Source organism: Sminthopsis crassicaudata, chromosome 6, assembly GCF_048593235.1.
Source record: "Sminthopsis crassicaudata isolate SCR6 chromosome 6, ASM4859323v1, whole genome shotgun sequence".
In the NCBI taxonomy this organism is placed as follows: domain Eukaryota; kingdom Metazoa; phylum Chordata; class Mammalia; order Dasyuromorphia; family Dasyuridae; genus Sminthopsis; species Sminthopsis crassicaudata.
The window spans coordinates 13,569,570-13,594,697 of NC_133622.1; the positions used below are offsets into that span (position 1 = coordinate 13,569,570).

The 25,128-nt window shown below is 32.4% G+C and overlaps 1 protein-coding gene across 1 annotated transcript in view; it reads right to left on the reverse strand.

Annotated features, from left to right (window-relative positions):
- ADGRA3 (adhesion G protein-coupled receptor A3) overlaps nucleotides 1–25,128 on the reverse strand; it is a 125,021-nt gene that overhangs the window by 36,699 nt on the left and 63,194 nt on the right. Inside the window, exons 9-11 of the mRNA XM_074275390.1 lie at nucleotides 20,162–20,363; nucleotides 15,924–16,079; nucleotides 1,231–1,392 (exon numbers count right to left, since the gene is read on the reverse strand). Of these exons, the coding sequence (XP_074131491.1) occupies nucleotides 1,231–1,392; nucleotides 15,924–16,079; nucleotides 20,162–20,363 (520 nt within the window). The remainder of the gene's footprint in view (nucleotides 1–1,230; nucleotides 1,393–15,923; nucleotides 16,080–20,161; nucleotides 20,364–25,128) is intronic.

A 25,128-nucleotide genomic window follows, 5' to 3' on the forward strand; every position in this document is an offset into this window, starting at 1 on the left:
AAAACAGATAGAGATAAATAATCAAGATGGCCTGATGATGATGAAACCAAGATGGTAAAATTGTAAGATCTGAGCTACAATATGTACACTGGTCAATACAATAGTAATCATGACCTCTTTATAAGACCCCTCCCAGAAAAGACTAAAAAAAAAAATGATAGCCTTGTGGATCTTCCACAATTGGCAAAAAAGAAAAAAAATCACAATCTATATCTGTGATTTTAAAGATATAAGGAGCTTCTTCTATCACTGCAAAGCAACTGTTCAGTACCACATAGCTGCTTAGGACATTGAGAAAATCGTTAACTTGTGTCCAGGATTAAACAAACAGTATTTGTGTGAGGTTAGGATGTGATCAGTCTGACTCTGAAGGCTGCTCTTTAGCCACTACATCATGAGGCCTTCCCAAGGAGTCACTGAACATTAATTTTGTATACACCTCTGGGCACATTGCTGGAGGTGACACAAATTTATACAAAAGAAGATCCTCTTTTTAAAGAGCTGGCATATTGTGAGATTACACAGAGACCTGTGTGTGAAATGAGGCAGTGTATTGCCCTAAATGACACAAACAAGTTTAACAGGATCACTGGAGGGAAAGGGATCACTTGTGTCCACAGTGATCAGGGAAGGTACCATGAAGAAGCTTATGAATGAGTCCTTGAAGGACTCGTAGAATTAGGATGGATATTCTAGGTAGAGGTTACATACTGGTTGAACAAAGGTTTCAGCAAATATCTCAAATCCTAAAGACTAAAGCCATAATGGCCTCTTACAAATGTGATGAAGGGATGAGGGAGTATGATACATAGCAGATCTCTCAAACCTTTTGAACTTTATGTCTTAGAAGGTTTTCATGCCTACCCACATACCCCACATTTGATCCAGACGTGGAATAGCTAGATATGGGATATTATAATAGTGATTTGATGTAATATGGCAATGTTAATGTTTTTCCTTAACTTTAAGAAAAATACTTAGACTAGATTAAGATATAGAATCACATAAATCAGAGATTAATTGATGTTTTATATTAATTCTGATTCATAATAAGCCATGAATCACATTATTCCAATGCAAAACAGACTTTAAGAAAAATCTCTTTTCAAAAATTCAACTATTAAATTGGTAAAATAAAGCCTATTCACACAAGAGAGACAAGTGAAAAATGATCATTTTAGGCTTATGTTTTAATTTAAAATAAAGTGTGGATATAATATGTATACTTACAGTGGAATATACATGGGCCCCATTTGCCAATCTGTAAGCAGCAATTCGTTGTAAGCACTGAACAATTCTACTGCAAGCTTTTCCTTCTCTTTGTGCAAGCCACAAAACCCGCTCATCAGCCAACATGATGTTGCTTGCAATATCTACCATGACATCACCAAGCTAGAAAGAATACAAAAGAGATCTATTGAAACTAATATAAAATGTTACTGGATTCATTCAGAAGAATGAACTTAAAAGATGTTACCATTTGAAAGCTGACTACAAACATCCAAAGCTTTTTATTCACATACAAACATTATAAACAACATAGTTACAAGTTACTTATAATGGAAGAAAACTTGTTTTAAAAATGCAAACTGTTACTTTTAACTTTTTATACTATTTGAAAAATGATTTTTCTTCCATATATGCCATCAGTTTTATGGAAAGGGAAACAGGTATAGATTTTTTAGACTGCCTATAAACTGAAATTATTAGTTGTTGGTTGTCTTTCATTTTCAAAGAGAATTAATGACAGCACAACATTGGGTAAAAGAGTGCATGATGTGTGATGTCTTGATTATGAATTAGATTTAAATAAGACAAAATTACATAAATCATCAGGATCATTCTCTTTGCTAGTCATCAAAGTCCTACAGCAAGACAAAAATTAAAACGACTGGCAATGGACCAGGATGCAGTGAATGACTGGTGTCTTCAATGTCTGAGCAGTTCTGAGCACTCTACAGCATCTATTCAGCCACTTTCAAGGCAACTAAAACACTCTTTATCTGTCCATTCTGCCAAGAGAAATCTTCAAATGCTTGCAATAGAAACCCCGCCCCCTCCAACTCCCTGATGATTTTGAGCTCTCTGTTACCCTCAAACTGATTTAGTCCATCTACAAAGATGGTTTTATCAGGGTGTGGCCACTATGCACGCCACAGCTTCCTGGAGCTGGACTCAATGGACTCAATGGTTCCAAATATAGGTGAACAGCCCTGAATAGGGTTTAGCAGACCTTCAGTATTAGAGGTGCTAGTCTTACTTTAACACCCTAGACATTAAATGCTATAGTTATTATGAGTAGAATTGAATTCTCAATCGTATAAAAATGTGTATTCTCACTAAAAATGAAGCCAGAAGACAAAAGAAAATTGCCACTAAAAGAAAAAACAGTTTAAAGGCTCTCATGTGAGTATATTTAAATAATAATAATAAAAAAAATAGTGTTGTTATTAGCATATCTAAAGGCAAACACAAAACATCATTTTATGGGGCTTCATACTAAAGAATATATATTTTTTAAAGACCATCATGAAAATGTAGTTTATGTGCCAACATCTATTAGTGAAGACGAGGAGGAAAATAAACAACTATATCAAGAACCTGATAAGACTCTCCAAATAAAAGTAATATATACTTTGGCATTCAATGACAGCAATGCAAATCTCAGAGGAGGCTAGTGAAAAATAATTAAGGGTGAGGAGAACAGTAGAAAATATGTCTCAAAAGTAAATAAAGAGTTTGTAAACCACAGAAGTCTTACTACTATATATATCAACAATTATTTTTCTCAAAAAAGAGTTGGAATCTAGATATCTAATACCAACACACATACAATACATATACATACACATAAGCATTATCTACATAGGACTTATAGGTAGGTGTTGTCATTTATGAATCAGTTTTGGCAATAGAATAATTAAAGGAAAAAATCAATAACAAATTAGAAGAATAAAAAGAAAAAACAAAAAACAAAATTCAATCAACGCTATTCTAACCTATTTAAGTAAATTATTCGTGATGGGGAAAAATGGTGAATGAAGATGAAAGGAGACATTTCCTAATAAATTTGAACTGATATACATCAGTTACCATAAGGAAGAAACCCAAAGAGCTTAGAAAAAATTGCTTTTTCAGGAAATACATCATCTCCTTATAAAGGATATTTCCCATTGAGTAGATCTCTTAGATTTTCTGATCTCCAGTAACTCATCATCATTCTGCAAAATGAAATTAATTCTCAGATCATTTCCTATCCCAGCTATTGAACTTCATCATACATGTGGCTTTCTACATGACCCAAGCTTTAAATATGGTGCCTAGTACATGGTAGGTGCTTTAAAAATGTTGACTGACTCTCACTCACAAATATAGGACACAAGTGTAACAGAGGTTTAAAGTATAAACTCATTTATAAAACTTGAAAGGAATCTATGAGCTATATTACCTTAGAAAAACACTTAAAAGCAATTTGGTGGAGAAAAAAACGTTTGTAAGAAAAGAAGGGAAGAAATATTAGTAAGAGATTCAATTAATCCAGATTATCTCAGGAGCATTTATAAATTAGACTAGGAGGAAGTCAACATAAATAATGGAAAAGATTTGTCTTTCTATAAGAATCTATTTTCTCCATCAATCACAGTGGTGTCACAATTTTGGTGTCTATCATTTTTGACAAGCTGCTTAAGAAAAAAGAAATGGAACTGAAGAAAAAAGGGGATGGGATTACATTAACTTTAAACTATGTATATAAAGAAAAACACTGTGCTGAAGACATAATTTTGAGGTGTGGGAGAAATCAACTATCAAGATATTTAAAAGAGGGAAGTAAATTTAAAAGCAAAAAATTGATCAAAATACCATACACACCCATCTGCTAACTTTAAGAAATCTCTCTGAAAATAGTTTACATTGAAAAGATTGTTACTGTAATTAAAAGATAATAACAGGGTGTTTTCACAAATGATTTCTGTAATAGACCAGATCTAACAGTCACATAATTGATTGAAAGGTTCAAAGAACACAAGAATCCAATGAAAATTAATACCTGTCATTTATTTTTAAAAATTTATGTAACAAAATAAGTCTTGAAAGAACTCCATTGCTTCCGTTAAAATCTTACAAGTCCTTGAACTCTGTTAACAACATTTGTCATGGTCACAAAGGAGAGCACATGGCCCATGGAACAGAAATTTAGAAACATCAGAGTCAGCTAGAAGAAAGAACGACTGGTTTGGATTTAAAGGATGTATGTTGGACTCTGCCACTGCTCCTCATTTCCTACATGACATAACAAGTCATTTCACTTCTTGGACGTCACAAAATAACTGCTTAGAAATATACCAGACCCTGTGCTCAACACTTTTCACAAATATCTCATTTGATTCTCATAACAACACAAGGAGGAAGCTACTAATGTTAACCTCATTTCACAACTGAAGAAACTGATGAAGAAATAAGTTAAATGACTTGACCAGTCAGAAAAAGAGAGAGAGAGGGAGAGAGAGAGAGAGAGAGACAGAGACAGAGACAAAGAGAGATACACATGGATGAACATTGCTCAGACAAAATGGTCAAGTTGTTTAAATAATCCATCAGTACATTTTGTAGAAATGGTCAGTGTTATGAGTCTAGAATTTAAAAAGAGGAAGACAGAAGACTAGTGCAACTGGAAAACAAGCCAATGCTTGTACTTATTGAAGCTTCTCATCAAAACAAAGGTCTGTTCTCTAAATACCAATTTAATTCTGGAAATATTTAATGGCTTTAAATAATAAAATACCAAAGTCTGGGAAGAATTAATAGTTGTAGGTCATCCAAAGGGCAATGGAGAGCTAAGTGATGGGCTTACACAAGCTGCAACATAACAAAAAAGTATGAGGGTGATGCATCAATAAGGAGATAAGATTATTATTGATTTAAGAAAAAAAATCAGAACTGGGTAGGCTCTTTAAAATATTAACACAAGATACAAGAGAAACCCATAAAAGCTAATATATTTAACCAACTAAAGGGACAAAAGGATGATGACCTGCTTATATGCTAATGGAAGGAAAGAGATAAATATGCTTTCAGAATCCCATTGCTTTTACAGGTCACAAAGAGAATTAACAAAGAAAAATATAAGGTCTAGACAGGATTTTTATTCTGTTGCATTGTTTCCAAGAGATAAAATAAATTGAGAGAAGAGGTATGCACCAAGAAAGAAATACATTATAATTTATCATAATTGGGAGATTGAGAAGAGTAATGAAATATAGAAAAGATTGAACACACAGGCATTAAATGAGCTTCATTTCTGTATGAACCAGAAAAAGGAAGGTTAAATATACACACACACACACACAATCTACACCAACCTTTACAGTATTCTTATACCTTATACCTACCTCCCCCCACTTATCTTTCAATCCAATGACAATGACCTCCTTAAAGTCAGACATTTTCTCTCAGTGAACCCCATTTCTGGAATGCTCTCTCTCATTTCTACCTCTGAACTTTTTTGATTTCCTTAAAGACCCAGTTAAAATCTCATAGTCTACAAAAGCCTTTAAAAAACCCCTTTTAATCATAGGGTCTTCCCTTAATCACATATATAACTTATCAGTATATATATATATATATATATATATATATATATATATATATATATATATATATATACTGATATATATATATATATATATATACTGATATATATATATATATATATATATATATATATATATATATATATATATAGTTTCTTAAGAGCAAATAATGCCTTTCTTTATATTCCCAACACTTAACACAATGCCTGACACAGTAGGTACTTACTAAGTATTTACTGAATGACAGAGTGGCTAAAGAGAGGGATAAGGTGTGAAGAAAGGAAAACAAATAAAATACAGAGGAAAAATAAACAATTCACAATCATAAACTTTACATGAATCATCCATAAAATAAGATTAATGGGATGGATTATAAAGCTGAATCCAATAATATACAAAATGTCCCAAACTTTTAGTTGAATCTTAAACTTAAAAGCTTAAAATTGCACTAATAAAATGGGAAATGTAGTACAACTTAAAGAGGCATACGTGAAAATAAATATTCACTAAGTTAAAATAAAGTTCTAGAACAGAATTTATTACAATTTAGGTGACTTTTTTCAAAGTAAGAAAGGCCATCATGCTTTCTGACAATGAAACAGTAACAATGGACATGATTTAAAAAGTTTAAGGAACTATAATCAATAAATTAATAGAAATATTTAATGTATATGTATATATAGGACAGCTATATGGCACAGTCAGAAAGATTCAAGCTTCCCAAGTTCAAATTTGGTCTCTGAATTTGTGTGAGGCTAGGGAAATCACTTCACCCCTTTTGCCTCAGTTCCTCACCTACAAAATGAGTTGGAGAAGATAATGGAAAATCTTTGTCAAGAAAGTCCAAAAAGACATCATGAAGACTCAGACATGATTGAAATGACTAAACAGTAAAAAAATAGATGCCAAAGAATATAACAACTAAGAAGTCAAGTAAAAGTTAATCAAAACAAAGGGGAAAATTACAATAAAACTAGAAGAGCTGAGGTCATTATTGACTCTATTTTAAACCTTAGTAAATATAACAACAACAACAACAACAAAAATCAGGAAGAAGTTAAGGACCTAAAAAGAATTTAAGAAAATTTAGATGAGATGCATCTCTGATGATTACAGATTCAAACAAAAGAATATGTATTTCCAAACTGTACACAACTTTAGAAAAAAACAAGAACATAAAAACATCATAAAATTCAGAAAAACAGAATTATTAAGCACATCTTTATGACCAAAACACAATAAAAGTTATAATGCATAAAAGAAATCTGAAGAAAAAAATTCAAACTTCATTGAAGAATAAATAATTTAAAAAGAACTGGTGAATCAAAGAACAAATTAGAGAAACCCAAGAAATAATTTTACTCAAAGAAATGACACCATTAAAATGACATACCGAAACTATTGGAAAATAGCCAAGTCGTTCTCAATAAAAGATTTGTATAACTAAGTATTTTTATAAATTGGAGAAAGAGACAGAGACAATTAAGAATAAGCCAGAAAAGAAACAAATTAAAAAACAAAACACTTCTATCCAAACATAAGGATAAATTCTGAAAATTCAAGAAATAAAGGAAAGTAACAATGAACTAAAAGATCTGATTTCTGAAAAAATAGACAAACTTAATGAAGAGGAAATAAAAGAAACTAGAAACAAAACTGAAAACAAGTAAAATAGATTTATAATTAAGGGTAAATTAATAGAACAAGAAATAGAATGTAGTGACCCAAACTCAGAAAAAAAAATGTCATAAAGAATCTAAAAGGGGGATGGAAGGTGGCAAAATGGCTTTGAATTCTATTAAATATTCAAAAAATAATTTCAATGGATTTTTAAAAAAATAATGCAAATCACACTATCAAAAGTCCTTCCACAACAAGAAATGTGGTCCTAGAATCTAACTAATGAGACACAATACAGAGAAAACTATGAACAAACAGTTCTAATAAATGAGTGTACAAATATTAAAATAAAAATTATAGTAATGCAAATAAAATACCAATACTTCAAGATTTGCCTTAAAACAGTGTGTGTAATAGCACATTTTAATAACAAAACAATAAATTTACATGATAGCACAGATATTTTTTTATAAAATATATCACCTATTAATTTTATAAACAATAAACAGGAGAAAAGAGTAGATTTTTTTCAATACGTTATGTATTTTTAATTAAGAGCTAGTTTAGTTATCTATAATATAGAAATGCTAAAAACTTTAATTCCAATAAGATCAATATTAAAACAACTATGTTCATTCTCACCGCATTTATGTAGTATATATCTAGTCAACCCTAGAAATGACTGAAGACTATATTGCTATTGTTTGCTTCTGAGTCTTATATGCTCCAAATCTGTTCTACTTGTCAACTTGTATTTTAAAATAAGTATTGCCTAGCTTTTTAATTACTGTTCTCTACTATAGTTTCAGATCTGACACTGCTAGGGCCTTTGGCTTCCCAATTTTTGTCTTTATCTTCCCTAAGAAACTTGACCTTTTGCTGCCCAAATAAACTAGACTTCTATGTGATATAATAACCTTGAGATTTGGATTTCACTCTGAATTTGTAAATAAATCTAGGTGGTAGTGTATTTTTTCATAACATTGGTATAACTAAACCATGAGCAATGAATACTACTCCAATTATTAAAGTCAGTAATATAATCCGTATTTGTCCTCTGGTAGCTGGACTCCCAGATGCTTTATATATTCCGTGGTTATTTAATTCCATTTTTCTACTCTTTCTTCTGAATTTTATTGATATAAAGAAAAGCTCATTTGCACTGGTTTATTTTTAGAACTTGACACTTGACTGAAATTATTTATTTTTATTTGAATATCTAAGGTTCTCTAAGTAAATCATTATGTCACATTTGCTTTTACTTATTCCCTCTATTTCCTTTTCTTACCTCACTTCAACAGCTAACATTTCTAGAACACAATAATCAAATTATTGAAATATTTTTCATATATGTTTCTCAATTAATAACAAATATCAGAGGATTGCCTAGGACAGGGGTCCACAAACTGCGGCTCACAGGCCAGATGCGACCCACTGAGGACGTTTATGCAGCCCTCCAGGTTATCGCAAAATCAGACCGGATGTGACGTTCCACCTAAACTCACATTAGCAATGCACACTTCCGGCACTGGGCTAAGGTGGCAGAGACAGAGTGTCCGGCCCTCCAACAGTCTGAGGGACAGTGAACTAGCTCCCTATTTTAAAAGTTTGAGGACCACTGGCGTAGGACATTGAGAGGGTTAGTGACTTATCTACACTTATAACAAGAGTATGACAGAGACAGGATCTGAAGTTGAATTTTAACAGGTTTTCTTGACTCCAAAGAGAGCTACAGTTGCAGGCCTTCTTGGGTACAATTAGTCATTTTCCACAATATTCCTGTTTTTCCCAATGTTCAAAAAGTTCTGGGCACTCATATCCAGTTAAATGAAATGGGACTAAGAATATACTCTCTTTGAATTGCCCAAAGCACTGACTCAACTACCTAAAATTTCCAGGAAATTAGGATTTTCTTCACATTAGAAAGACGTAGATTGTGAAGAAGTACAATTTCACTAAATTTCACAAAACTAGTAATCACTTATTGCATACAAAAAAGGAGAATAAATACTGAGAGAAAAACAAATTTTATACAGGATACATTCATAAAGCTTACACCATGCTACTTCTCATAAAACAATTGCTTATAACACATTTTTTATTTAAAAAGCCTATGGAGTAAAAATGGATAATAGCTATTTTTGATGAGAAGGCAAACTACAATATAAAGTATAGGAGTGAAATGTATTAGAAGATTAGGGAGGGACGAGAGATCTGTTTTAAATGCCACTTTCAAGATTTATCATACATTATGAAAATTTCTAAAGAGGAAAAATTATTTTTAATGAATCGTTTATAAGAGAACTTCACTATAACATTAAAAGAACTATCATTATAGACAACTGGTCAGTGTTTTATTTGCAGTGGGTTTAACTTATATAGTAATTATACTAAATTACAATCTCAAGAAAAAAAATTGAAAGAAAGCCAAGATTTTGCAATTCCTTGCCCAGATAATTTTCTTATGTATGTATTCCTAACAGTTTTTTTTTTTTAAGGGAGGAGGCATTAGTAAATTATTCTACAATATAAGGTGACTAGAAAATTCTAGATTTCCATTTAAAAATTGCATCCTTGAAAGTAAGTACCCATTTGGTTAATTTGTTTGTTTGTTTTTTTCTTTTCCTTTTTCACACAGAGCGGAGCATTTTTCACACGGGAGATTGTCAATCTTACTCAAAATATGACTCCAATTCCTAACTAAGGCAGGGAGATGGCTCTGAATTCTTAAAAGCCAGAAGCCTACTTCTACCAGCATGGAAAGATTTCTGTTGCCATCCTAGCAACAGACTATGTCTGACTTCCAAGGCCCAGGATCAGACTAAGTATAGAAAGCTTAATTACCAATAGATTGCCCCCTGGTAATGAATTCTTTAAATTATGGCAAACTACATAACAAATAAAAACACAGGAACCATGCAGACCCTTTTTGCTTCTAGGATACCTGTGGCAGAAAAAGGGGCAGAGGGAGCTAACAATCAAATAGCTGCTCTTATTTTTGTTTTTTGTTTTGCTTTAGTTTTTTTTTTTTTTTCTTCAGACCACCTAAGAACACTTATTCCTCTTTTGATTATCAAAATTTAAAGATTAACTAAAAACTATACATATGCAAACATATTACTGGAGGAACTAATCACAATATTGTCAGTATAAAAAAAGCCACCAATTTTGCAATTAAATGGGAGGGATGGCTCACCAGTAAGGACTGGAGGGATAGAGAAGGAGGGAGGGGGAGAAGCAGGGGGAGAAAGAGAGAGGAGTGAGAGAGTGAGTGAGTGAGGGTGTATGTATGTGTAGAGAGAGAGAGATGGTAGAGTAGGTTTTATCATTTGTACAGAAGCATGAAATATTTGGTTGTCTCAGAGTACAATGCTAGTGATAAATATTTGAAAAATATCATGAAAAGAATTGCAGATCAATCATTATCAAGTACAGAGGCCAGAAAGTTAAAGAAATTATACAAATGGCTTGATAAGACTCTCTAAATTAAACCAACATATAGAGTGTGGCCCAGTGATTTCAATGGAAAGATAATTTATAATTCAAGTTGTGATATTTAGTTGGATAGACGGCTCTTCAAATACTATTTTGGACAAACACAGTAAATGACAACTATTTAGCGCTTTAAAGTTCTGAAAAAGATTTTCATTTTTATCTCATTATATCTTCACAGCAAATATGCTGAGAAAGGTGCTGTTGTTTTCTCAGGAGACTAGGAAACAGAGAGATGAAGTGAATTGACAAGGGTCACACATATGATGTCAAGAGGATTCCAGAAAGCCCCCATTCTGTTGGCTAGATCACCCCTTGGGAATTAGTGAGAGAACAAGTGCAAGAGTCAGACAGGAGGAGCAGACTGTGATAACCATTACTGGAGGGAATATATAGTGACCTGAAATCAAAGACCCATTGAAAAAACTAAGTTATTTGCTAAATAGAATTTAATTTTCCAGTCCCATTGGACTTTAATTATGGTAGTTCTGAATCCTTGTGATATGATGTTGCAAATTATAGCTGAGAAAAAAAAAACTTACTTCTAAAATATTACTTAAATGGTTTTTAATTGTAGAGAAGCATTAAAATCATAATATGTGTACTTCTCCTTGACCTCACTCCCTGAAGACCATTTTGGCCTAAGAAGAATAATACAACCTGTTCCTCCATCTGTCACTCCAATTCCGTGAATATCAAAAGAAATTATGTACAGGTAAGCATTTTAGAACACAAAATAATTATAAGATACTTCTCTAATTGGCAATACTCACAACAGGATTCAATGTAAGAGACATGATATTATTAGCTTTAATTTTGTAAGAAGTAATTAAAACCAAGAAAAAAACTGATCTATAAATAACAGCTATTTGACAAAGCTAGAATAACAGCTGTTTTTATTTTATTAGCCCCACAATTTTACTGGTTAAAAAAATACTTCCAAAAAGAAAACTCCCTCTAATAATGCAGACCAGAAATTGTTCTGCAATGTATTCTGAATTTTATTCTCTATTACATGTTAAGTTATGTGAAACAGTGAGCTCAAGGGACTTGCCAATGGTCACAAAAACAGAAAGATCATGAGATGAGACTGACCTAAAATCCTGACTCTAAAGGTGGCTCTCTATTCACTACATTGCCTCTCACAAAGAAATAGTTGCAGAGAAAAATTATCTTAAATATGATATAACTTGCTCAGCAAACCAGAAACAGTGGTATGATTCCCAAAATTATATACTCTTTTAAAACAAGCTCATGTAAATATAACTAGTTCATCTACAAATAAATATTCCATTTCAATGCTTCTTAAGTTTTTCAACCTGTAAATTAATTATACCATCTGGCTAATTACTAATTTCACTTATCTAAAAAAAATTATAAGAACATTCTAGTATCTGGATATACCTTTAATTGGTTACTAATAAGACCTGTTTTAGTTCTAACATTATCTGAGTTCTGCTGTACTACAGAAATTGTAACTTGCTTTCTTACATATAAAGTTATTCTTTAAAATATAATCTGAATATTTATTTTACTTTAGCCTAGATGGAAATGTTTATATTTATAGGCATTCAATAAATGTTTATTAACTATGCGGACAAAACAGTTTGATATATTTCCCTGCTAAAATAAAATGGCTAACAATATTTTCTGTGTTTAGGTAATGAAAGGCCATATAATTCCTAAAAAGAATATTACAAGATGGAAGTTGAAATTTTTCTGAAAATGAAAATTTCACTGTTTTATAAACAGAGTAAGAAGCAATTAGTCACCTAGCCTTATCAGATTTAGACACAGATTTTTTTTTCTTTTAAAACCACATTTTATAAAATGTGCAACACATTTAAAAAAAGGTTATTATAGTATTTAGGGAGTTTTAATTTGCATATTTAAAATACAAGCTTATCTTTTACAAGTTGTTCTATATTCTGCCCATCTTTCTATACCAATGCTTTATAATAGTAAATCCTCATGTATCTTATAAAAATGTTGTAAAATGATTTATCTCCATGTATTTGGGTTTCTACTTCTCTCCTTTATTACCAAAATCTCCTATCAGTTCCTAATTCTTGTAAGATAAAGTTGTAGACAACTTAAGTGATCAAATAGATATTTCTGTTAGAGATTTTTTTAATCCAAGACTGATAAATTCTCCATCAGCAAGCATTTTAGTTGAACTGAAATACACAGTGATTTATTTTAAACCTCACTAAAAAGTTGAATAAAATTATTCTAGTATAAAAGCATGAATCTGCTCATAATAGATTTAATAAATTTATGTTAAGACTAAAGAATAATGAATATTTAGTCAATGTATTATAATTGTTATATGACTTGATTATAAAACATTTAAGACGAACAAAAATGAGAATTAAAAAATATATAGTGCAATCTAACTTTTAAATATCTGAGGAAAATCAAATTAGGGAATACATGTGATTAGTATGTGAATCATTCAAAAATACAAAATAATTTTAAAACTCATGCCCTAGTAAATACTTATATTGTCTGACAGAAGGTCTTTAGTTACTTTTAAAAGACCTCACTAAATTAATCATTTATATTTGACAGCTTAATAGCTTTTATTGCTTACATTAAGACAGAATGATACTAGCTTGTGTCAAACTGATGCAGGCTAAATCATAGCGAGGAAAGTAATCTCTCTATAATTTAATAACCTATGAAATAATCTATAGCAGATTCACATTTTGGAACTGATACAAAATCATTAATTTAATAAGTTATTTGTCCAACTATGGTATAGAATATGCATTAAAAATGATCTGCGTATAACTACCTCAACTAAGAATTAGCTCATACAGTTAAAATCTTTAAACCTCATTATTCATTATAATAATGTCTGGATGGTGAAAGCTTTTTCTTTTTTCCTTTTTTTTTGGGGGGGGGCAATAAAATTTTTAAAAGCTACAAATTAATTAGCTAAGATTAGTCAAATGCAGCACATATAAACTTCATTACTACTTTGCTCCACATATATTCATATAAATAATATTTAATATTTAAGATTATTAAACATGTGATTCACAATATTATTTATATGAACTTTTACATTTGATATGTTTAATATGTTCAAACATCTTTAAGAACTCTTCTTATCTTTGAGAGTAACCTCAAATACCTTAACTTGCTCTGTTCCTCTGGTTCCAATCTATCTTCCAGACTTATTTTTCTTATTTTCCCTTTGATATAAACAGATTCATACTTTCTGACACTATAGTCAAAATGAACTGCTTTTCTAATTCACCACTTCATATTCTACCTTTATTTCCATTCCCCATCCTAGTAAGGAAGACATGACCTTTTCACAATTCTTATCTTCTTTTAAAGCTCAGCTTATGCATTCAAAACTCCTCATGTAGCCAGCAATTAGTACTTTCCCATTCCCCAATTCCTGGAATTCTTTGTCCACTATCGGTAACCATTTATCAAGTGCTTACTATTTTCTAGGCACCATGGTAACAGGAGCTGTACCTTTGTCCATCATATTAATCAATATTATCATTGTATTACATCACAGAATGTAAGCTCCTTGAGGTAAGGAGCTATTTGATTATTAGTTATGTATTTCCATACACAAATATATAATAGGCATTCAATATGTTTTGAATTAAATCTGTTTCTTCCTTGTGTGGCTAAACAATGCTTATGATATTGTTACTGGCACCTGCTCCTTCCTCTAAAAAAGCTTTCACTTTTCAACCCCATCAACCATTCCCCTAAAAAATACGAACTCATTGGCTGATTTTTTGTTTGTTTTCTTCTTGATGCCTCATGCAAACATTAGTATCCACTTTTCCCAGTAAAACTTTTTGGGGGAAATGGAATATTTTCTTTTTTAAAATCTTATTTTAACATTTTATTTTTTCTCAATTACAGGTAAAATAATTTTAACATTTTTTTTTCAAATTTTGAATTCCAAATTCTCTCCCTCCCTTCCCATCCCCACCCCACTGAGAAGGCAAGCAATTTGACATATATAATCAAGCAAAACATATTTCCACTTAGTCATTTGGTGAAACAAAATACAAACCAGAAGGGAAAAAAAAAACCACAATGGAAAAAAAAAAAAAGAACATAAAGAAAAAGTAACTTTGATATGCATTCAGACTCTACCAGGTCTTTCAATAGAGATGGACAACGCATTTCATCCTAAGTCATTCAAGAAGTATTAGATTATTAGATCATAACAGCTAAGGTATTCATAGTAGATCATCATATAATATTGCTGCTATTATTGTACAATATTCGCCTGGTTCTGCTCATTTCACTTTGCATCAGTTCATATAAGTGTTTCTATGTTTGTTTTTTAAGCAGGATGGCATCCTGCTCATTATTTCTTAAAGTACAATACCATTCCATCATAATCATATGTAACAACTTGTTCAGCCATTCCCCAATTGATGAACATGCCCATTGTTATAGTTATTGTTAAATTACCATTAAAATCTGCTATAAAGATTTTCCTACATAGAGGTCCTTTTTCCTTTCTTTTTTTTTTAAATCTCTTTGAGATATAAGCCAAGTATTGGTATTGCTTATGATTATATATCAAAGGGTAATTATATAGTCTTCAGGACATAGTTCCAAATTGCTCTCCAAAATGGCTGAATCAGCAAGGAACTTCTCCAATACAATAGTGTTTTAACTTTCCCACAACTCCATCCAACATTTGTCATTTTCCTTTTCCGTCATATTGACCAATCTGATAGTTTTGAGGCAGTAGCTCAGAATTGATTGTTTTAATTTGCCTTTCTCTGAGCAGTAATTTAAAGCAATTTTTTATATAAAGAGAGCTTGGATTATTTTGTCTGAAAACTGTTCATATCATTTGACCATTCATCAATTGAGGAAAAGCTCTTATTTCTCTACATATCACTCAGTTTTCTATACATTTGAAAAATGAAGTCCTTATCACATAAAGTCATAAAAAAGAAAAAAATTAAGGTTGTAATGATTACTGCTATGTATTTCTCTCCATCTTATTTTCCTAAATTCACATTAGTATCAAAATGATCTTATTAAAATGACATACTTTTCAAAATTAACAAAGTTCCACCTATACTTCTTAAAATATGTCTTGATGGGAATGTGATTTGGATTTTTTAAGAAAAATCAAAATGAATAGCTATGTGAAAAGGAATTGGCAAATTATAAGAGCCACATATCTAATTTCTATTTTTTATGTAAATTGGAACATACCTCTTTTGATTTTTCCTCTTTGGTGAATCTTCCAAATTTCTCTATCATTTCAGCCACAAATAAAACATCCATTTTGTCAGAGAAATTTGCTGCTTCCACAGTATAAGCCAAAAGCTGCCTAGCTGTAGCCACAGCATTGGTAAGATTGAGGGGCATCTAAATAAGAAGCAAATAATATATTTAGATACTCAACAATGACAAGAAAAAACACTAGTGCAACATTACAACAAACTTTAGTTCTTGCCTTTCAGGTCAAAATGACATTACAAGAAAACATTTTATAATTTAATCACCATAACCAATAACTTTTTGCTTATAGGATAAATAAGATTAGTATCCTGAAAAATCTGGAAAATAAAGAAATAGCTCTTTGTTTTTAAAATATGTATTATTGATGCCTTTTACCATTAAATCATAGTCATTTTTCAACTTCTTTTAAAATAAACTCCCCACTGGGACAAAGAAAAAGGACCGAATAAAACTACTCTATAGAGCAAACCAATATGATATATATGATATTTTGTCCTACTAATCCCACCAACTTAAGTTATTATGAAAAGTGATATACTTCACTTTGTGCTCTCTGGAAAACTTTCACTGATTTTTTAATTACCCACTATTAAAGTTCTACTTAGTGATCCATTTATACATCATTACAGTCACTATACATACTCTCTATTACTACTTGTTTTCTTCAAAATCAGTTCACAGAATCTTTCCAGTTTCTCTGAATTCTTCATATCTGTCATTTTCATTTCATAATAATATTCCATTATTGATATAATTTAGTCTTTGATTTTTTTTGTTGTTTTTTTTTCCCTCCAAACATTTTCCAATTGATGATGAATGAATTTTTTTATTTTTATTTTTTACAACTGCAAAGAATACTATTTATTAGTATCTAAATAGGCACTGGGCATTTAGTTTCTATCTTTGACTTGCTTAACATAATTCACCCATAATGGAATTATTGGATCAAAGGATAAAGATGGCTTATTCACTTTTTATGAGCTTGTCCAAACTGAAACCTAGAAAAGTTAAACACTTCACAACTCAATCAACAGAGTATCATCATCATATCTGTTTTTCCACATACCCAATATCAACTTGTTATCTGTGCTAATCTGCACTTTGCCAAAAGAAAACAGATTTTAATTCACATATTAAATACAATTAATGATTCAGAATATATTATCATATAGCTATTTACTCACTAGAATTTTTCTTTTCAAAATTCTTCAACTTCTTCAGCCAACTTATTAGTAGGGAACAGTTCTTAGAGTTATAAAAATAGGAAATATTTGGAATATAAATAGGCCTTGATACCAAGGAGTTTTCAAGCATATAAGAACCGTGAAGAAAGGCAGTAAAAGTATCTAATGGGCAATGTAAACTAAGTATACAGAGCTTCAGAAAGAAAGACATATCTTTTAATAAAGAAGAAAAATTAGGTTCTTGGCAAGGTTAAGGAAGAGCATATTCTAGAGAAAAAAATAAAGATTCTCCCTCTAGCATAGCAAAAGTTAGGTCAGGCACAAAAAGTGTCATTAATGAATATGTAAGACTAGGGCTGATAAACCCAGAGAATAGTTTACTAGTCCATGGCTGGACAAGTCAGAGACAATGAGAAGAAGCACAAGCCAAGAAAGACTGAGACAATATGGCAGCCCAGAAGGAAGTCAGGGACAGAACAAAAAGACCGCATGAGGAAAATGAAGTAGAAATCAAACCCTGGCAGATGAGAGAACTGGCAGAAAGGTGGAGGTATGCTAGCAAATGTTTAACAAACAAACACAACATACTTCTAAGCTTAATGTGCATTATTAACATTTTCTCCATCATTTTCCTAAGCACAGGCATGCAACAGAACAATAAATCAAGGACTGATTTATAGCTTGCAGATTTCTAAAGTGAAAATGAGTACAATAGAATTAAACAAATGGGCTCTTCCAGCTCAGTTCAGCAAACTCCTGTGGGGATGTGCAGAAGTCAGGAGTTAAAAGATAGAATTTTATTTTTTTCTGAAGCATGCTGTAGAAATAAAGGAAGCCTTTTCTTTAGAATTTCTTGAACACACTACCACAATCTGCACTTACTGAAGTAGGAGCTTCATCACATTTGGAACACAAATTCCGTCTGTCTTGGTTATATATTAGCTGTTAGCAGGACTTGGATGGAAAAAGAATCATCCAAAATTTAGTCATCACAACCTCATGATTTGTAAGCTAGAAACCAAGTCTCTCCAATGGCATATTTTCTTGGGGCCCGAGGACAAAGCTTCATAGAGGGTATGACATTCAAGCAGAGCCCTGAGAGGGAGAGCAGCCTTCTAATGCCAAAGATGGCAAGACAGCATTAAAAACAGAGATGATAAGGGCAATGAAATAGGAAGAAGCTAGAAGATATGTGAGAGGAGGTAGAATAATAAATAATTTTATTAGGGTATAAGAAGTTTTATGAAATAAAAGGCCAAAAAGACAGAGTCATGACCTGAATATCAGATTAAGTAATTTTAATTTTATCTTACAGATAATATGGACTTGCTAACTGCTTTTGAGCTTTGGTGACAGATAATCAAAGATGTATTTTACAAATATTAATTTTGAAGTGCAATGAAGAACAGGCTATGCTCCATAGGAACACAAATATCAATTAGAAGATTACTAGAAAAACCCCAAAGAAAAATAAGGGCCTGAAAAAGGATTGAGGTCTGGGAATAGAAAAGATAAATTTGAAAAAAAGTATTTTTTAAAAAGAACAAGACTCATCAAATGAATGAATATAGGGAAGAAAGGATAAAAGCAGAGTCAAAAATGGCTCCAAGATTTCCTGCCCAAGTGAATGGGAAAATATTATAGAGGAAAGAAAGGAAAGGAAAGAGAGAAGGGAAAAAAAAAAAGATAGAGGGAGGAGGGAAGTCAGCTTAGATTGCAAGGCTAGTTTGAGAGGAATAATTCCTAAAAATTAAAAAGAACCACTGATTACTGGCCATTTTACAACTAAACCAATGTCTATTGTCTTCTAGCTCAGGGATACTTAAAACTTTTCCCATTTTTGACTCCTTTTCACCTCAGAAATTTTTACATGACCCTGAGTATATAAGTATATAAATTGGGTATACAAATCATACATTTGCTGATAATAAATCATAATTTCATGATTCCCCCATTCAGTTGTGTAATCCCATGTGGGGTTCAGGACCGCAATTGAAAAAGCTGGGCTCTAGACAATGCAGAGGAAAAGATGAATGCATTAATACTGAAGTTTAGAAAGCCATTTTGTTTCAAAAGTTGCTGCACTGGATTTTACTACACTAAAACCAATTGTTTTGCAGAATCATCCCAGGTCATAGAACAAAAATAACCTATATCTACTGAGTATGTTGTTGAGGAGCAAGAGATCCTCTTTTCCTATTAGGAATAAAGCTATAATTTATTTATGAATGTGAGATAGGGTTTCACAGGTATCATAGCACCTTGAAATATTTTTGAAATAAGTCTACTGCAAAGAGACCCACGCACTACCCAAACTATATTTACCTTAAAATGGTTAAAGGTTCTTAAAACATCTGGGTTAGAGTAGGGAGGAGTACTTGGGAATTTCATGGTTAGGAAATTTCATGAAAAATTTTGTGTTCCTTTGGGCAAAACATTTATCATCCACTTTATGGAACCAGATGCACTATGTCTTGGGATTTTACCAATTACTGAGACCAAAAGTTGTATATAAACAGAACTTGATTCAGATATTTAACTGAAGCCCATGCATAAGGAAAACAAACTTTTTTTCATCCAAGCTTCCTTATTATTAGTTTTCTCTATCAATGAAATTCTATGAAGTAGAAGTCTTGCTTTAGAAATAGAAACAAAAAATACCAGGAAACAGCCTCTGAAGCTCAGCACAGATGATGTGCATGTGATGCCCAGGTCTCTCTGTAACTCACACACCAACACATAAGCCTGAGGTAATTCTGGAGAGGAGGCGATGGCGGCTGAGGGGAAAGGCAAGCCATAAGGTGCTGCTTTACCTAAAACTAGGAATTGTAAGAGCAGAGACAAGATGGGCAAGCACTTCAGGAAGGATGCTACAGCTTACTGCACATTACAAAAGGAAGACCAGTGAAGAGAAAAGTGTGATGGAAATGATTTCTGTAAAGCTAGATTCTAAGTACTATACTCTTATTTATTTGGATCAGATGAAAATGTTCCAGAAACTTTAATGAAAAATACATCAGTTACCTGATTGAACATGTACAGAACGCGAGTGACATCGTTTGCATACTGGCACCGGGAGTAGTCGTCCTCCGCCCAGAAGCCCCCTCTGTCACATCTGCGCCAGGCTTTCCGCTCATCCTGTGGATTTCCAGGATAAATGCCGCTGCCAGGACTGTTCCGAGTACACAGGAGGTAGGCAGTGATGCCTGCCAATGTTCTAGGCCACCTGGAGATCCGAGGGCAAAGGATTAGAAGAAATTTACATTACAAGAATAGCGATGAAGACAATCAAGCATGATGACAACAAATAAAAGTCATTTTAGAACTAAACATAAGAACAATGAAATAAGTCACCTTGGATACCCTTAATCTCAAATGATGGTATCTTTATTTTATTTTGATATTTCTAAATAGACTGAATTCTAATATGTGTCCAAAAGAATAGAAAAGGATTTAGCAAATGGGAGGAAAGAAAGGCCAAGTCTCTCTCCCCCAGACTGAAAAGGCCATTGTATCAGTAGGCACCTGCTGTTTCCAACCTGAGCCTCTCTGTCCTTCCCTCTGGCAGCTGGTCCCTTTCACCTCCTTTCTCCCTTCCAGAGAATCACTGTAATGGCGCTGGACTTAGGCAGATACCCAATAGACTGAACCCACTGCACCTCAAAACTCCTGAGCTCAAGCAATCCACAAGTCTGAGATCCCTGAGCAGCAGGCACTAGAGGGAAGCACCACCATCACCAGCTATGACAGATTTTTTAAAGTGTCTGCTGCCAAAAAGGAAAATTTAAGATAATCATCCAGATTATCAGAAAGACATGGAGTAAATGGAATTAAGTAGAAGGTATATTTATCATGACAGGAAACACACCAAGTTGGACAGAGACAGACCTGAGTTCAAATCTAGTTTACATGGAACTACAAATAATTGTGGGCAAGTCTCCACTAACTTTGAAAAGAGGATTTATGGCACATCTATCTATGTTCTCAGTGGCTAGGCACAATAGCTTCTCCATAGTAATAATATAATAGATATTTCATGAATTAAATTAATATAACATAAATACAACTCATTATTCTGGGAACACAAAATGTTATGTTCTATTGGTTGAGTCAGGGAAAAAAATGGCCAATTCACAAAGAACCTGTTCAGTGCTAGGAAAGGAAAAAAAAAAAACTACTTGCCAAATAGCACCACTATTAAACAGGATAATTTAGAAATTAGTTTGAAGTGGTTTTGTGTGATGACAAATCATCAGTTGAGGTCTAGGCTCCTTCTGTACAGACTGAATTAGTTTTTCCCTAAAAGTTGTCACTACAAATTGACTGGTCTGAATTAAGGGGGTTCAAGCCTTTTAAAAAACTTCCCAAGTTACCTTAGATATAAAAGGGCATGCCCAAGAGGAATTAGTGCCCTTCAGACCAGTGTAAGTTGCATCTACATAGCCAGAATTACACTGAATGTCCTTTCCATGGTACTGCTAAGGGTTGCATGATCTGTGACTGTCACATTCAAGTCTGAGCACAAACCATCCCATTGGCCTGATTTAAGTCTGGACCAGAATACTTTGCATAGACTCTATCTTACACAGAAGTAAAAAATGGCATAAAAGTTAATAATGAAGTTCTTGAACGTGTGATTCAATACTAACAAGTTAAATTGAGTCAAGTTTCCCAATACTGAGAATGCTGACTGGGGAAGCCATGCAGCAGTGGTGGCTTGGAGAAGGTGAGGGAATCCATCAATACACAGCTAGATTCAAATAGAAATGGCTTTTGGTAACACGGCAAAGTGAAGACTGGGTAAAAATCTAACCTCAACTCAAATAAGTCAGCAATGAAGTTGATAAAGAAGGGAAAATGAACCAGCAATCTAGAAAAAAATTACACATAATGAATAAACATCATATGGTAAAGGGCAGTGCTTCCAAAATCCCTAAAAAAAAAAAAGAAAGAAAGAAAGAAATAGGAAAATAAAATCAGAATGATTCCCAAGCAGTGGTTTTAAGTTGCAATGGGCTCAATCTATTGGGCATTTACCTAAGATCAGCACCATTATGGTGATTCTCTAGATGAGGGTGAAAGAGACCAGGCTTCCAAAGGGGAAAGGCACAGTGGCTCAAGTTGGAAATAGCAGGTGTCTGTGAATGCCTTATTTTTAATAAGGAGGGACAGGATATCAAAAATGAAAATTATCAAAGGAAATCAAGATAAGAAGTCAATTTAGATTTTATAATAGAAAATTTCTCCAAAAATAACTTATTCTAGAAATGAGAAATTCTGATTTGTAACTCAAACATATAAAACACGAACATTTGTCAGAAAAGAATCAAAAGACAGCAACACTGAAAGAACCCTATAAATGAATTTGAAGAGACAAGTATCCCAGAAAAAAAATTTATAAAGAAAATGATCAAATACCTAAGGAAACTTCTAAGAATTCTCAGAAATGGAGAGTGAAATACAGAACAAAATAATAATAGGGCATCAGGGAGAAACAAATTTAACATAAAAAAACCCCTCAAACTTCAGAACTTCAACCTCAAATAAAAAATAATAATAGACAAATCTTTCATCTGCAAAGGAAAATCTAAGTCAAATTGTTCATTTGAGGAATCAAAAATAATTTAAAAGAATAAGAAATTCCAAGTTTACATTGACAACTACATACTTTATACCATAGACAAATGAGAAAGGAAACTGCTATTCTAATTCTTATCTTGAGTAAGGAGAAACTAGTTGCTAAAGTAAGATGGAACCCCCAAAGTAGGGGTAGCCTACATTCCATCTAAGAATTCATGACAGAATTGAGAAAACAATGAAAACACTGATATAGCTCTAAATTCTGGGATTGAGAAATTTAAGAAAAGCATAGAAATCCTACAAGGAAATTAAACCCACAAAAAAAAAAGAAAGGGAAAAAAAAAGAAAGGAAAAGAAAATGGAAAACTCATAAATCTTCTTTGGAAAATCCAAAATGATTCTAATGAGAAGGGGAAAAATTGTCTAATGAGACCAGTTTGGAAGCAGAGGAAACTTATTAATCAATTTATAACTGAAAGAATAGAATTTATAACAGAAACTGAAAACAGAAGTAAAGGTAATGGAGAACATAAAAATCATGTCAGAATATTAGTGCTCTGAATCACCAAGAGGATAGATAGAAAACTATGAATAACAAAAAGCTTCAATAGTTCACTCACAACTGCTTGCTGGATTACAAAAGACTGAGGAATGGAGGCAAAGGAAATGGAGGCAATAAATATAAACAGTTTTTTTTCCAAAAATCTGAATTTGGCTGAGAAAAGAGAAAGGAGGCTAAATTGAAGTTGTTTTTTTTTGCTTTATGAAGGCTTTTTAAGAATAGGAGATGGAGACCGGAGTACATGTGAAGGAATCAGTAGAAAAGAAGAGGCTAATAATCAAAGAGATAGAAGCAATGATTGAGTGGGAAATATGATAAAAAAAAAGAAGGGAATGGGTTCAAAAAGGAACACGGTGAAAGAGGGCTTATCCTTGGCAAGGAAATTAGACATATAGAGAAATTCCTATTAACATTATAAGTGTTGATGCTCTAAAGAATATGCATAAAAAATTCACCTGACTTTATTATATTTTAAAAATAGCAAGTTGTACATAATAGACTATAGTTTCATGTGAAATCATATTTTTAATTATGTTAGAGAAATGCATATTATGTATATTACATGATATATTTTGGGGGGGGAAGGTCTTTTTTTTTTTTTTTTTTTTAGCTTGGGGGGGAACAAGGGATAGAAACACAAGAATGACAGATAAATAGAGTATTTCTAGTCACAAGGAATTTGGTGAACAAAGCCATAGATAGCAGTAGAAAATGTGGAATGTGGCTAGGGACAGCAAACAATCTAGTTTGCCTGAAGCATAAATAGTATAACATATGGCTAGAAATCAGGTTGTGGATGGCTTTGAATATCACTCAAAGAAACATGAACTTTAATAAGAGACAAGAAATATCAGGCTCTGATGTGAAGTATTGATTTAGGAGTGATGTTAAAGGGAGTAAGTGCAGGCTGGAAGACTTGTTGAAAAGCTACTGTAATAATTCAGATGGGTAGTTATCAGGACTTATACCAGGCAGTACAAAGAGAGAAAAAAAACAAAGTTCAAAATAATAATTTATTAAATTTCTTTATCATTATATTAATAAACACAGAACCAACCATTCTGGAGAGCAATTTGGGACTACACCCAAAAGACTATAAAAGTGTGCATTTCCTTTGATCTACTACTAGGTCTATATTCCAAAGAAATCATAAAAAAGGCAAATGGGCTCACACACAAAAATATTTATAGCAGCCCTTTTTGTACAATGATTCAGAAATTGAGGGGATGATCATCCACTCAGCACATCCCCAATTGGAATCAGGGAATGGCTGAACAGATTATAATATATGTTGTGGTGGAATATTATTGTGATGTAAAAAATCACAAACAGGATAAAAAAACTGGAAAGACTCATATGAACTGATACAAAGTGGAGTAAACAGAATCAAGAGAACACTGTACACAGTAAAAGAAGCATTGTTCAATGAAGAATTGTGTAAGCCTTACATTAGTCTCAGAAATATGATGATCTAAGACAATTCTAAAGGACTTAATGATGAAAAATGTTATCCATCTCCAGAGAAAAAAAATAATATTGTAAATCAGTCTGAATATAGACTGAAGCATACTATTTTTCTCTCTTTCTTTTTTCTGAGTCTTCTCGTAAAAAATGATTAATATGGAAATATTTTACATGATTGAGTATGTATAATCTATATTGAGTGACTTATCACTTCAGGAAAAGGGAGAGAGAAGGGAGGGAGAGAGAGAATTTGGAACTTAAAACTAAAAAAAATTATAATAAAGGGGAACATATTTAAAAAAAAGAAATATAGGAATTATTCATAAAATGATGGGCTTGGGTTTTTTATGACTTCATGGAACAGTCACTAAGTTGTCATAAAGTA